The sequence below is a fragment of the Rattus norvegicus genome, chromosome 14 (assembly GCF_036323735.1).
Source record: "Rattus norvegicus strain BN/NHsdMcwi chromosome 14, GRCr8, whole genome shotgun sequence".
Classification (NCBI taxonomy): domain Eukaryota; kingdom Metazoa; phylum Chordata; class Mammalia; order Rodentia; family Muridae; genus Rattus; species Rattus norvegicus.
Window position 1 is genome coordinate 5,610,310 of NC_086032.1, and position 13,457 is coordinate 5,623,766.

At 42.0% G+C, this 13,457-nt stretch overlaps 1 protein-coding gene across 3 annotated transcripts; it reads right to left on the reverse strand.

Annotated features, from left to right (window-relative positions):
* Positions 1-3,259: 3,259 nt before the first annotated feature.
* Positions 3,260-10,386, reverse strand: Spp1 (secreted phosphoprotein 1). 3 transcript variants are annotated; one of them, XM_063272870.1, is made up of 8 exons: positions 10,232-10,386; positions 9,404-9,608; positions 7,654-7,721; positions 7,523-7,561; positions 6,370-6,450; positions 5,821-5,862; positions 4,829-5,107; positions 3,260-4,145 (listed from the first exon to the last, which is right to left on the reverse strand). In XM_063272870.1, the coding sequence occupies exons 3-8, from the start codon at positions 7,705-7,707 to the stop codon at positions 3,687-3,689; spliced, it is 954 nt and encodes a 317-aa protein (XP_063128940.1). In that variant the 5' UTR covers positions 7,708-7,721; positions 9,404-9,608; positions 10,232-10,386; the 3' UTR covers positions 3,260-3,686.
* Positions 10,387-13,457: the final 3,071 nt, after the last annotated feature.

Below are 13,457 nucleotides of genomic sequence, written 5' to 3' on the forward strand. Positions count from 1 at the left end.
CATGTGTGTGTGTTTGTGTGTGTACGTGTGTGCGTGTGTGTATATGTATGTTCATGTGTGTGTGTGTGTATTTGTGTGTGTATGTGTGTTAGAGGAGGATATAAGGAGGGTAAATTCCTCCTTCTGTTACTTCTTTTTAGAACTTTTCATTTTATTTTGATGAGTTGTTTTCCACATCAACTTAAGAATGAGCCTTCATAGTCTTAGGGAAATATTTAGTTTTATTTATTTATAGGATTTATTATTTTTAATGTGTGTATATATTACATATGGGTGCTTACATATGTTTATGTGTACTGTGTATGTTCAGCACTTTCAGAAGCCAAGAGAGGCTGAGTCATGGGCAGTTGTGAGCCACCTGGGTGGTCTCGGTGCTGGGAACTGAACCCAGGTCCCTAGTTTTAATTTTTTTTATTGAAATCACATTATATTTTTATATTACCCAGAGGAAATTAACATATCTACGGGGTTTATAAGTTCCATATAAAGAAATGCTGCTGTCTGTTTGTTCGATCCTTTTTCTGGTTTCAAGAAGTTTTAACTTTAAAATTAAAATATAATTTTATCATTTTCTCTTCCCCTCCCAAGGCTGTTCCTATCCCCCCCCCCCATCTCTGTATTCCTAAATATATAAATACAGCTTGCACAGTCGCTATACTGGTACTTGTATGTGTATGGTTTCAAGGCTGACCACTTAGTACTGGGTCACTGACTTAGCGGTTCTTCCCTGGGGAAGGTGATTCCTCCTGCGTTCTGCATTCATTAGTTACGTGTAGTTCTTCCGTTAGAGTTTAGGGACCATGAGATTTCTTCCTTCCATGCTATCATGTCTGTACTCTTCCTTAGGCAGCCATGCTTGAGACTGCATGGGCATAGCTTCCCTGACATTTCTAGGATGCACCTTCTTATGGCAAATTTCCTGATGGTTACTGCAATCTTTCTATCCTTTCTTCTTCCACGATCCCTGAGCCTTAGGTGCAGGAATCGCATTATAGATCTATCCGTTGAGGCTGGGTACCACATAGTCACTTTCTTTTTTACATTTTTATAAGTTGTGGTTACATATAGTGGTCTTCATATGTGGTCTTCAGTGGTCATCTGTACCAAGAAGATGTTTCCTTGATGAGAAGTTAGATTTATAGTCCTCTGTGGGTTTAAGCACACACACTTTGAATGCTCCAGGGACTATGTTGGTTTACTAAAGTAGCAGGTGTAGATTCTCCCCTAGGATCCATGACTTTGCCAGTCCTGTTTAATTGGTTAAGTTTCTACCACCGGGCAGGATTTGCTTCTTTTTGGGTAGGTCTTCAGTCCAGGTAGACAGCTGTTGGCTATTATCAAAAGATGTTCACTGCTAGCACACCCTCCGTGATATAGTGCCATGACGGTTGTTATTTTAGTTCACAGGCATCATGGCTATGTTTGACTATTGTTCACGTCTGTCCCTTGGAAGCTTGCGTGGTACCTTCTGGCTTGAGGGCCAGTCCTTAGGGAGGAAGCTTTCAGATCAGATCCAGCTCAACCCTCTGGGTCCTTTGTCTGAAGTACATGATGTCTTCAAAATAGGGAATTCTATCTTCAACCACTGACTGGAAGGCAGACAAGGGCCACAGCAATAGCCTACAATGTTTTTTCGGAGGGAGGGGGCATCCCTTGGACAATCTTGACAAACAACCCAGAAGTAGCTTTCATGCCTAGGCCTCAGGTTTTGATGGTCTGTAGTTCTCATGGGGAGCATTGTTGGCCCAGATGGGGAGTTTTCACTTAAACTCCGGGTGTATGTGTGTATGTCTGTGTGTGTGCATGTATATGTGTGTATGTATTTGTGTGTGTTCATGTGTGCATCTGTGTGTGTGCACTACATATAATTTTATGTAGATAGATAGTAATAGGAGTCCTTATGACCTTTGTAGACATCTACGTCCTTCTGGATTTATCTCGGCCCCTCCCTAATCACTGTATCCTGCTGTCCACATCTCTATTGCCCCCCAACACTCCATTTCCCTTTTTACTTTCCTGGTTTCTGCAGTTACTCCAGGCTATTCACATCTGAAGCCTGGGAGCTCGGAACCACAGATAGGCACATATGACATTCGTGTTCTTGGTCTGGGTCACTCCTCCATACTTTCTTTTTAGTCTAACCCACCTACATGCAAATCTCATGATTTCATTTCTTCTCTAAAGCTGAATAGCTTATACTGTATATTTATGCCATGTTTTCATTATTCATTTGTCAGTTGAAGGATATTTAGATTGTTTCCATGATTTCTAGATGGGATATCTAGTTTTAAAGAGAAAAGTCATGTGTGCCACTACAGTCTCTCTGAAATTTAGTGTGTGAATGAAACTGAGAAGTTTGGTTTTCCTTTGAAACACACACACACACACACACACACACACACACACACACACACTGAGAGAGAGAGAGAGAGAGAGAGAGAGAGAGCGCTTCTTAACTAAGAATGATTGGGATAGGTAGAAGAAGACATACATAAGGTTCCATAAAGGCAAGAAAACCACACATTTAACTGAGCAAATTAATGGATAATGACAGAAAACAGAACAATTGGCTTTTGATTCCATCCAAGCTTCTGCTCGCTCTTACACTAGTTACTGAATGTCATAATTAGGTGAGAACACTTCATAAGGGACCCTGGTGGTTCTGGCTGCCGTCTACTCCCAGGTTACCATCATTCCCCCTGATTATTAAAACCCTAAATGACTTTAGCTAATTGTTCATTACAATGGTTACATTATAGACATTACAAAACAATTGTGAGAAACCGATAAAGAATAATTAGCACTAATACAGCAGTCAATGCTAGCAGCAAACTACCGAACTGAGAATAGGACCCCCTTGCAGGGAATTAGAGGAAGGACTGAAAGAGTTGAAGGAGCTTGAAACCCCATAAAAACAACAATGCCAACCAACCAGAGCTTCCAGGGACTAAACCTACCGAAAGACTATACAGGGACTGACCCAGGGCTCCAACTGCATATGTAGCAGAGAATAACCTTGTTGGGGCACCAGTGGAAGGGGAGGCCCTTGGTCCTGCCAAGGCTGGACCCCCAGTGCAGGAGAATATGGGGACAGTAAGGGGGATGGATAGGGGGAATACTTGTATGGGGGAAGGGGAGGAGAGGGGATTGGGGCTTATGGACAGGAAACTGGGAAGGGAAATAACGTTTGAAATGTAAGTAAAGAAATATATCTAATAAAAAAATTTCAAAAAACGAATAATTAGCACCACCAGACTCCTTACATTCAAGATACAAGATTTATTCACACCAACAAAAATAATCACAACAAAATATACACTAATTATAAAACCAAAAGATTATAGTGACACAGACTATTACAGTTTCTCTTTTAATTTTGCTGTTCCTGTAAGTTTGCCTGCCTCTACATACATTTTATTCATAAAAGAATAGCAATCATTAAAATGCAGTGGCCATTTGCATTTCTTGCACAGAAAGAACAGAAGCAAAATGCTGAAACTTCTAGGTTACAGTTGTGTCTGCATGAAACAACGAACTAAGCTCAGGGCCCAAAACACTATCTATTTCTTTCTCCACATAAATGTATCCACTGAACTGAGAAACAAGCAGTTAGTATTCCTGCTTGTTGGAATTTACTTTTTGTTTTTATTAAAAGCAAAGTAAGGAACTGTGGTTTTGCCTCTTCTTTAATTGACCTCAGAAGATGAACTCTCTAATTCATGAGAAATGCGGAATTTCAGATACCTATCATCTTCCTTACTCTTAGGGTCTAGGACTAGCTTGTCCTCATGGCTGTGAAACTCGTGGCTCTGATGTTCCAGGCTGGCTTTGGAACTCGCCTGACTGTCGATAGCATCCGACCGCTCCGCACTATCGATTGCATCCGGCTTCTCGGCACTATCGATCGCATCCGACTGCTCAGTGCTCTCGTGGCTGGCCCTCTGCTTATACTCCTTGGACTGCTCCAGGCTGTGTGTTTCCACGCTTGGTTCATCCAGCTGACTTGACTCATGGCTGGTCTTCCCGTTGCTGTCCTGATCAGAGGGCACGCTCAGACGCTGGGCAACTGGGATGACCTTGATAGCCTCATCGGACTCCTGGCTCTTCATGCGGGAGGTGAGGTCCTCATCTGTGGCATCGGGATACTGAATCAAGAACAAATTGAAGAATTATATACACAGCTGAGGATATGAGCATCATAATGCTTTGACTTCTAACTTTTAGGTCAAACTGTTCTAAATATTTTTTAGAATTTGATTGAAGAAAAAAATACATTAGGATGTACTTTGTGTTTCTCCAGTCAGCTTCATGTCAACAATTTCCAGTGTAATAGCGATATCATCACTGTGTGTGATAAAACCTGTAGGGTTCTATCTCTGACTCACAAGAAGAGACGTTGAAAGTTAAAGTTAAACTGAGTAGTAAATGCCAATGCTTTGTCTAAGCTGGACCTTTGACTAAGCTCATTGTGACAGTGACTTTACAATTCCTCTCACCCACTTAGCTTCCATCATATATGACGATTACGCAGATGACCGTTACATTTCACATATAATTGCTGTTTTCCAAAGTAGGCGTTTAACAACATGAACTGCTCTTCAACATTACTAAGACTTTGGATGTGCAAAGATGGAAAAATTAAAAAGACACTATGCATACTTTAAACAGGACCATTAAAGTAGAAGAAAGCTCTGTATTCAAAGACCATGCAGTAGATTTCAAATAAATGCACAGGGCTCGGTGAATGGTGAGTGGATTTGCAGACTCTGGTTTCCTAGAAGTGAGCTCAAGCCGTAGCCATTCCGAAACATGTCTGTTCACCACTTACCTGTTCATCAGAAACAGGGAAACTCCTGGACTTTGACCTCAGTCCGTAAGCCAAGCTATCACCTCGGCCGTCAGGGACATCGACTGTGGGGGCGATTGGAGTCAAAACGTCTGCTTGTGTGCTGGCAGTGAAGGACTCATCAGATTCATCGGAATGGTGAGATTCGTCAGATTCATCCGAGTTCACAGAATCCTCGCTCTCTGCATGGTCTCCGTCGTCATCGTCGTCGTCATCATCGTCCATGTGGTCATGGCTTTCATTGGAGTTGCTTGGAAGAGTCTAAATCACAAATCAAGTTGGCTCAATAAATTATATTAGCGCTCAGGTTCTATACTGTGCTAGCTTCGTTGAAATATTATAATTTAATTTCAAGGTCTTTGTGTTTACAATACATTCCACAGTTTTAAGTTAATGAAATGGGCCATTGTTTGCTTCTTAACACATGAACAAAATAACATTCTGAGGCACTTTTTTTGTCTTTTTAATAAAATATCATTTTCTTAGGTATCTTCAAGTCAAACATAAGTAAAACATTCATATTGATAGCACATTTTTCCTTGTAAATTGTGCACATTAATTTACTTATCCAAATAATTGCTGGATCGAGTTTTTTTTTTTTTTATCTGAAACATAATTCTCTAAGACATCAGATAATCTGTATCTTAATATAGGGATCAAAAGCTACCATTGCCTCCTTATTATAAAGGTTATTAAGAGATGGCTCTGTTATACAGGGGTAGACAAACTGTAGCCCAAATCCTTACAGTGAACTGGGGGTTAAAGTCTACAAATTCGTAGTCACTTTCTGTAACACTAAACTTCTCTGAAGAACCTGTCTATTTTGGAGATGAACGAATACAGTGCCCTTCTAAGCAAGCTTCTGAATGGAGATTTGCTGGGATACTTGCTAACAAACTGACAATCTGAAGAAAATGATTCAGTGGCTTCCTCGGTGTTGCTAACAGTGTGTCTCAGTGAATGTGAGAACTTACTTCTTGCTTAAAGTCATCCGTTTCTTCAGAGGACACAGAATTCTGAAGAAGGAAGGTCACACATCAGCACACAACATGCATGCACAGTACACAACATACATGATCAGCTGCTTAATTCTAAAGTTACCCTTTTCAACCTAAAGCAGCTGTCATTTTTCAACCTGCCTGATAATACAATGGATACAAAGGCTACAAGGGATACAGTGTATCCACTGGTTGCCTAGACACTTACTTACCTCTAAAGCAAGAAGACCCACCACATAGCCTGTATGGCTTGATTAGCAGTTGTGCACCAGCGGTTTAGGGTTTTGTTGTTTTATCCTTTATTTTATTTTGTGTATATACGTGTTTTACTTGTGTGTAGCAGTGCACCATGTGCCTGCCCTGCCCCCAGGAGATCAGAAGACTACAACAGACCCCTAGAACTGGAGTTAAAGGAGGCTCTGAGCTCATATTTAGGTGCTGGAACTGAACCCGGGTCTTCTGCAAGAACAGCTGTGCCATCGATCCAGCCCAGTTGTTCAGTTTTGAGAAATTAAAAAGTGATACCTGTGGGGCTAGAAGATTCTGCTTCTGAGATGGGTCAGGCTTCAGCCAAGTGGCTACAGCATCTGAGTGTTTGCTGTAATGCTATTTTAAAAAAAAGTATGCATTTGTTATTATTAAAAAAAGAAATACAGGGCACTGTAAGCCATCATCTTAACATTAAACAAGTACTCGTCTTCAGGAGTATATTCTTAAGGACTTTTTCATATTTTCTTCTGCCTCTATGTCTCTGAGTTTCTTGAACACTGACTTTTGAACCCTTCAACTACACCCTAAATACCATTTGATGACCTATATACTGTTACGTCTTTTAAAAAATGCATCCCTGTATTTTAAAATATTTCTTTTGTTACATTTTTAAAGTAGCAGTTATGGTCTTTCTCCTGTATGGAAATGTTAATTCTTCCATTCTGCTATGGTGTTCCACACCTGTGTTCTCAAGACTGTCAGAAAACAGGCAGCCTGCTCCCGGCCCCCATCCCATCTTACTCATCCTGCGCACAGTGCTTCCTTGACTGGACCTTTCTACACTGGCCTTTATTCTGTTCATCTGGAACTGAGCCCTGTGTGCCCTTTTGTCCAAACACAAGGTCTGTGTTTGAGCAGTGTCCTTTTACCTATATGGAGGTATGGGTCTGCTAATGCTTCTGGTCTAGTGTTGACACATGTAAGGGTACTACTGGTTTGATTTCATTCTCGTTCAGGAAAACGTCAGCAAACATGCACAATAGATTAAAACAGCATAAATGGACTTTCCTTTCACGATGGACTTGGTCGTGAATATCTTGGGTGGTATTGTAAAGATCATAGTTGGAAGGTCAGCTCTGGCTGACATCTGAGTGACATTCTAAACTCAGCCTGCAGGAATTTCTGCTTCTAGGGAAACCTGCTGACTCAGGAAAGAAACTCAAGGTCCTGGGACTTGCTTTATATAAGAAGCAATAGTCTAGAACATGCTTTTATTATATTAACAGTCTATTATTGTTTATTAAAACCAACAGCCTGTTTGGTGCTGTCTCTGCCTGTAATACTAAGTACTTTGAACTACGAAGCCTGATTATATAGATGAATGGCAATAAATAAAATGCTATTCCTAGCAACCTTTGCAACTCGGGTGAACATTCTCCAGTTAAATGATCAACCCCGTGGTGCTTACCGCCTTCTCCTCTGAGCTGCCAAACTCAGCCACTTTCACCTTTAAGACAGAAAGGGGACAGGGTAATGCGTGTGAGTGAGTTGAAGTTCATTCACTGTCAAGAATTCTCTCTGAGACTCAGCTGTACTCACCGGGAGACAGGAGGCAAGGCCGAACAGGCAAAAGCAAACCACTGCCAGTCTCATGGTTGTAGTTGGTCCTGAAACATATTTTGTGAGGCACAGTTGATGTCTTTACAGGTTCAAACACACCCTTTGCACCACTGCATCGCCCCCAAACCACCAATAAGTTATGGAATCTTTCTTCAGAGAAAATTTCAGCATGGAGGCTTTTGAGCCAATATTTGTGTGTCCTTTCTTTCTCTCCACTTCTCATCCTTAGCAAGGGAGAGGGCAATTTCACAGCTCTATTTATCCGAACTTTACATCCAGAGACTCAGAGCTTATGCCCCCACTATCTGATGTCTCTAGCTCTCCACACCTAAGATCTGTTTCACAGGAATTTGGTAATTAAAACAACGACCTGCCATAAGAGTACTTTTTCCAAGGAAGAGAAATTAAAAAGAAAATAGAATGATAAAAAAATTGCTTTTTCCATTTCCCAATTTGCATTTCAAATGTGATTTTTAACCTAAGTTATTAAGAAAGTGATACAACGACGAAAGAAACAAAGGTATCTTTGAAATTAAGTAAGATATTCTATTTAGAATAAAAAAAAATCCACTGAGAGCAGAGGGTAGCTTTTCTGTGCATGATGAGAAGTCTCCATGTTATCACACAGGGACCTTAGTGGAAACTGTAAAAGCCAAGTGCAGAAGCAAGACATCGAGGAAGGCTCCTTTTTGAAGCGAGAGAGTATACGAAAACTAGCCGTATCTGGTCTAGATCAACATAGAGGGTATTTCTTTATTCATCTCCACTGTCAGCCCGCACTTTAAAATGATGCAGACATTTGTTCCAAAGATACATAGAACTTTACAGTGTGTGTGTGTGTGTGAGAGAGAGAGAGAGAGAGAGAGAGAGAGAGACAGAGAGAGATAGAGACAGAGACACACACAGAGAGAGACAGAGAGAGACAGAGACACACACACAGAGATAGAGAGAGACAGAGACAGAGAGTGACAGAGAGAGACAGAGAGGGAGGGAGAGAGGGAGAAGGGGAGAGAGAGATAGGGAGAGAGGGAGAAGGGGAGAGAGGGAGAGAGGGAGAGAGGAAGAGAGGAAGAGTGAGAGAGAGGGAGAGAGAGGGAGAGAGAGAGGGATAGAGAGAGACAGAGAGAGATAGAGACAGAGACACACACAGAGAGAGACACACAGAGAGAGACAGAGACACACACAGAGAGAGACACACAGAGAGAGACAGAGACACACACAGAGAGAGATAGAGAGAGACAGAGACAGAGAGTGACAGAGAGAGAGACAGAGAGGGAGGGAGAGAGGGAGAAGGGGAGAAAGGGAGAGAGGGAGAGAGGAAGAGAGGAAGAATGGGAGAGAGGGAGAGAGAGGGAGAGAGGAAGAATGGGAGAGAGGGGAGAGAGAGGAAGAGAGGAAGAATGGGAGAGAGAGAGAGAGGAAGAGGAAGTAATGGGAGAGGGGGAGAGAGAGAGAGAGAGAGAGAGAGAGAGAGAGAGAGAGAGAGAGAGAGAGAGAGAGAGATTAGTAGCTGTTTTCTCTGTCCTTTAGAGGGCCAACTAGATTTATTCTTAACGTCTCCATCCAACTGACTTTGAAAACAACTGGAAGCCTCCAATGTACCTGACCAGCTCATTTAAAACGACCAGACCAGTGCGAGTCAAGTACTACTGTTAAAAGAACATTCTCTGAACTCACCCTCAGAATTCAGCCAGGAGAACTGCGGCCTCACGGGCCGCTGCAGGCTTACCTTGGCTGGCTTCCTCGAGAATGCTTGCCGCAGGAGACTGCAAAGCCAAGGATGCTGAGGCTTAGCTCCTTCAGTCCTGCTGCTGGTGGCTCGGACCTCCCAGAATTTAAACGCTGTTTCAGACGGTCTCCACCAACCAGGAGGCGGAGTGATGTGTCATGAGGTTTTTGCCACGGCCGGCCCACCTGCTCCTACACTCCCCACTCTGGTTTTGCGGTTAAAAAAAAAAGGAAGAGAAGGAAACACACCAAAGCATTACTTATGAACAATGTCATTAACTACCCTTTTCGTTTATAGACTGCATTTAGAATCCTGGAAGAGCATCAGGGACCCATAAGGAAGGGAAGAGATTTTCTTTATTGTTACTGAATTAGTGGGAAAACATCAATAGAACTGAAAGGTATGGACTCTTGTCGTATCTAAGTTACAGATAAAGGACACATGGATACACCATTTGATTCTCTCAGACTTGCTGAAGACTAGAAAGCGGCTGTCTCAGCACAAATTTCAGAACCTCTTTTTTTTTTTTTTTTTTTTTTTGCCATTGTATTCAGTAGCTTAGGTTGTTTACGGTATAGTGGCTCAGTTTTGTGCTTCAAAAGATCACCGTGAGTTTGAGGCTAGCCTGGGCTACGTACTGTGTTCCAGGACAGCATGGGCAACAGAGTGAGACCTTCTCACAAAAGAAACAAAACCCCTCGGAACTAAGCAAAACAAACTAACACCTCGGTTTTGACACTCGAACTATGCCGCTATGTGCCATCTGCACAAAGCACACAGTGACCCTGAATTCCTCTCGTGCCTCCACTGACCTTTAGAGACACGAACCTCATTGCTCTGATGGGGAGCTGGGGGTGATGGTTCTCGCGCTATCTAAACTATAATGGCCACATAGAACAGAAGTGGTGGTTGCTTCTGAGAGAGCCGGCGGAAGCAAGCAGCTTGAGTGAGGCCCGAATGCCTGCTGGGCGGGGAAACTGCAGGAGTCAGACTGCCTTTCAGATTTCTGCAGTCAGTGCCCTGTGTGACCTTGCACAAGTCGCTTAGCCTATCTGCAGGACAATGAGCTAGCGTTGGTACAGTGAACAGCACCTCACGTGTTGCAATGCCCCCCTCCCCCACATGTTAAAGAACGTGTGTATTAACTGTTACTGAATGAAATCTTTAGCATGAGCAAGGAGCCGTGATTTGTAACGTCTTTGAATCGATCTTTAAGGTGTACACGTTAAAGGGTATTCTGAATATCTTTAAAGAAACAACTTATATTACCGAATTATCTTCTTTTGAGTTTTATTTCCTAGAATATATAAGGTTGGCTACTTAAGCAGGTTTTAGTATTTGTCTTAACAAAACGTTACTGAATAGTTCAGAGGTATTCAAATGGGATAAAATTATACGTGAAGCAAACTGCTTTAAATATTTAGTATTGCCCTGCAATTACTTCCTTTCTTCCATTACCTGAAATGGAGAACACAGGACTTATTACCTTACATCCCCAGTGTGAGAGGCACGCAGTAATTGAGATTAGAATTAAGTCAAACCTTTGTTGTACTAGCCATCCGTTGCCACCTACAAAATTCTGTTTTAAATATAAATATAGATTAAATAATCTTCTTCAGGGTTAGGCTGAATAGTGCAAAGCTGTTTGGAGCATTCGGGTTATCTCTTGGTGAATGCATTCTAAGTAAATTGGTGCTATTACTCTGAAGGTCATTGGTACACACTTTATTAAGACAACACCTGTGACTATCGAATATAAATCACACAAGTTATAAAGTTGCAAAAACAGGCTTCTTATTTCTTTTTTTAATAAAAAAAAAAAGTCTTTCTGCCCTTTAAGCACGACACCCACATGAGTTTGTTTTCAGCGCTGTGCAGGGAAATTCCACAAATCCTAAAGTAACGAACTGTCCACAGGGTTCACTGCAGTTTACCCTGAGCCCACAGGAATGACTCAACACGAATTATGGAGGTATAGGAGTAGATGTTGCTGGAGCTGCGCCACCTCGGAGCTGAACCATATGACCCTTCCAGGACTCTTTGTAACCCCTGAGTGCCACACGGTGGCAGCATTTCTAGAAAGGGTGACAGGCAGCCGTCAAAGGCTTCAAAGACTTTCTGGATAGAGGCAGACTGTATACACCCCGTTTCCCAGAATGCTGATTAAGGAAGTATTTCTCAGCAATGACCCAGTTGGCAGCCAGGGCCAGGGACCCTGAGAACCAAAGCACCCCTGTCCTGCTCTGTTGATGCCTTCAGCGATCCCAGGTCGACAGGACTGACTGCTTCCTACACTCACACCGGCTTTCAGTGTCTGCAACCTTGAGGTTGAGACGCTGTGTGCTGGGCGCAGTTCTGCAAAGCAGAGAAGGACAAAATGCCCTCTGGCTTGAGAAGGCACACACTGTGCTTTGACTTTCTGAATTCAACTGTGCCGCTGACATTTTTCCTGAGTGGGATTTTCCAGATGTTTAGAATTCACACATTAAATGATTTAAAGGCAGCGCTGTTGGCTCTTTTATTCCCAAGCCTCAGGCTCGGCTAACAGTTGGTAGATAGGAGCAAGGGTCTAAAATGCCCAAATTCTTTGTAAATCTTGTCAGTGGGAATCAAGACATTTAGTTCCAAAGTGTGATTCGTGATCTTAAAATGTAAATCCCATAAGAAGTTAGATAGAAACACAAAGAACACCGTTAATCTCTTGCTTACATAAACATTCCCATATCACTGTAAGAGTTAAGTGTGTAATGCCACTTAAGTTGATGGGAAATTTTGTTTAATTGATATTCCCCTTATCTGGAAGCTTCTAATTAGATTCTATATAGTACAGCTTTCTCAGCTACATATATTCCTTTTGTCCCCAAGTAAAGGTTAGATGTCTTGGAATTGTCTCGACAGCATAACTAATATGTCAGAAGTTTAGTCTATGGAAAGGAGGCAGTATTCATCAAAGGGTGAGATTTTTAGATTCTGACATGGAAATAGTATCTTTTACAAACACTATTAAGAAATAATAGAAACTGTTTTCTCTCATTGTTTAATGCCACAAACAACAAAACCCACCTCTGAAAGGTGGTCTTATAGTAGGTGGTCTTATAGAAGGTGGTTTTATGGAAGGTGGCCTTACAGAAGGTGGCCTTACAGAAGGTGGCCTTACAGAAGGTGGTCTTATAGAAGGTGGTCTTATAGAAGGTGGTCTTATGGAAGGTGGTCTTACAGAAGGTGGTCTTACAGAAGGTGGTTTTACGGAAGGTGGTCTTATAGAAAGTGGTCTTACGGAAGGTGGTCTTACATGGGTAATCATTAGTTTTGAACTAAAACAAACGAAAAAAATTTTTTACCTTAAAACCCAAGAAATGTTACAGAGTGTCAAAAAAAAAAACCTTACTGAATTGTTGTCATTAATTTACATGTCTTAGAGCACAGAAAGGTTTCACTGTGAGTGTTCACGAATGCATAGCGTACGCTCTGTTCTTATTCTTTTCCCCAGACTTTCTTCTGTCTCCTTCTCTTGTCACTTCCTGTTGGTCCCCCAGTCTTCCCTTTTGGTTTCATAAGTAGCATTTATTCCATCACTCTCCTTCTTATCTCACTGCTTCCTTTAGACTTCTTCCTCTTCTCTCGTGATTCCTTTCTACTTTTATCCCCTAACACACACATGCATAGGCACACATGCATGTACATGCACACACATGCACACACATGCATATACACATGCACACACATGCATACACACATGCACAGGCATACACAGGCACAACACACACATAGGTACATGCATTCACACATGCACACACATGCACAGGCACACATACACAGGCACAACACACACACAGGCATGTGCATATAAACACAGATACACACACAGACACAGATACACACACAGACACATAGACATACAGACACAGACATACACACAAGACACAGAAACACACACACATACACATGCATAGGCACACACACAGGCACACAGACAGACAAACAGACACAGAGACACACATAACTCTCTCTCACACACATTTAAATCTATACTTGTGTGTTTTTCTTTAAACAC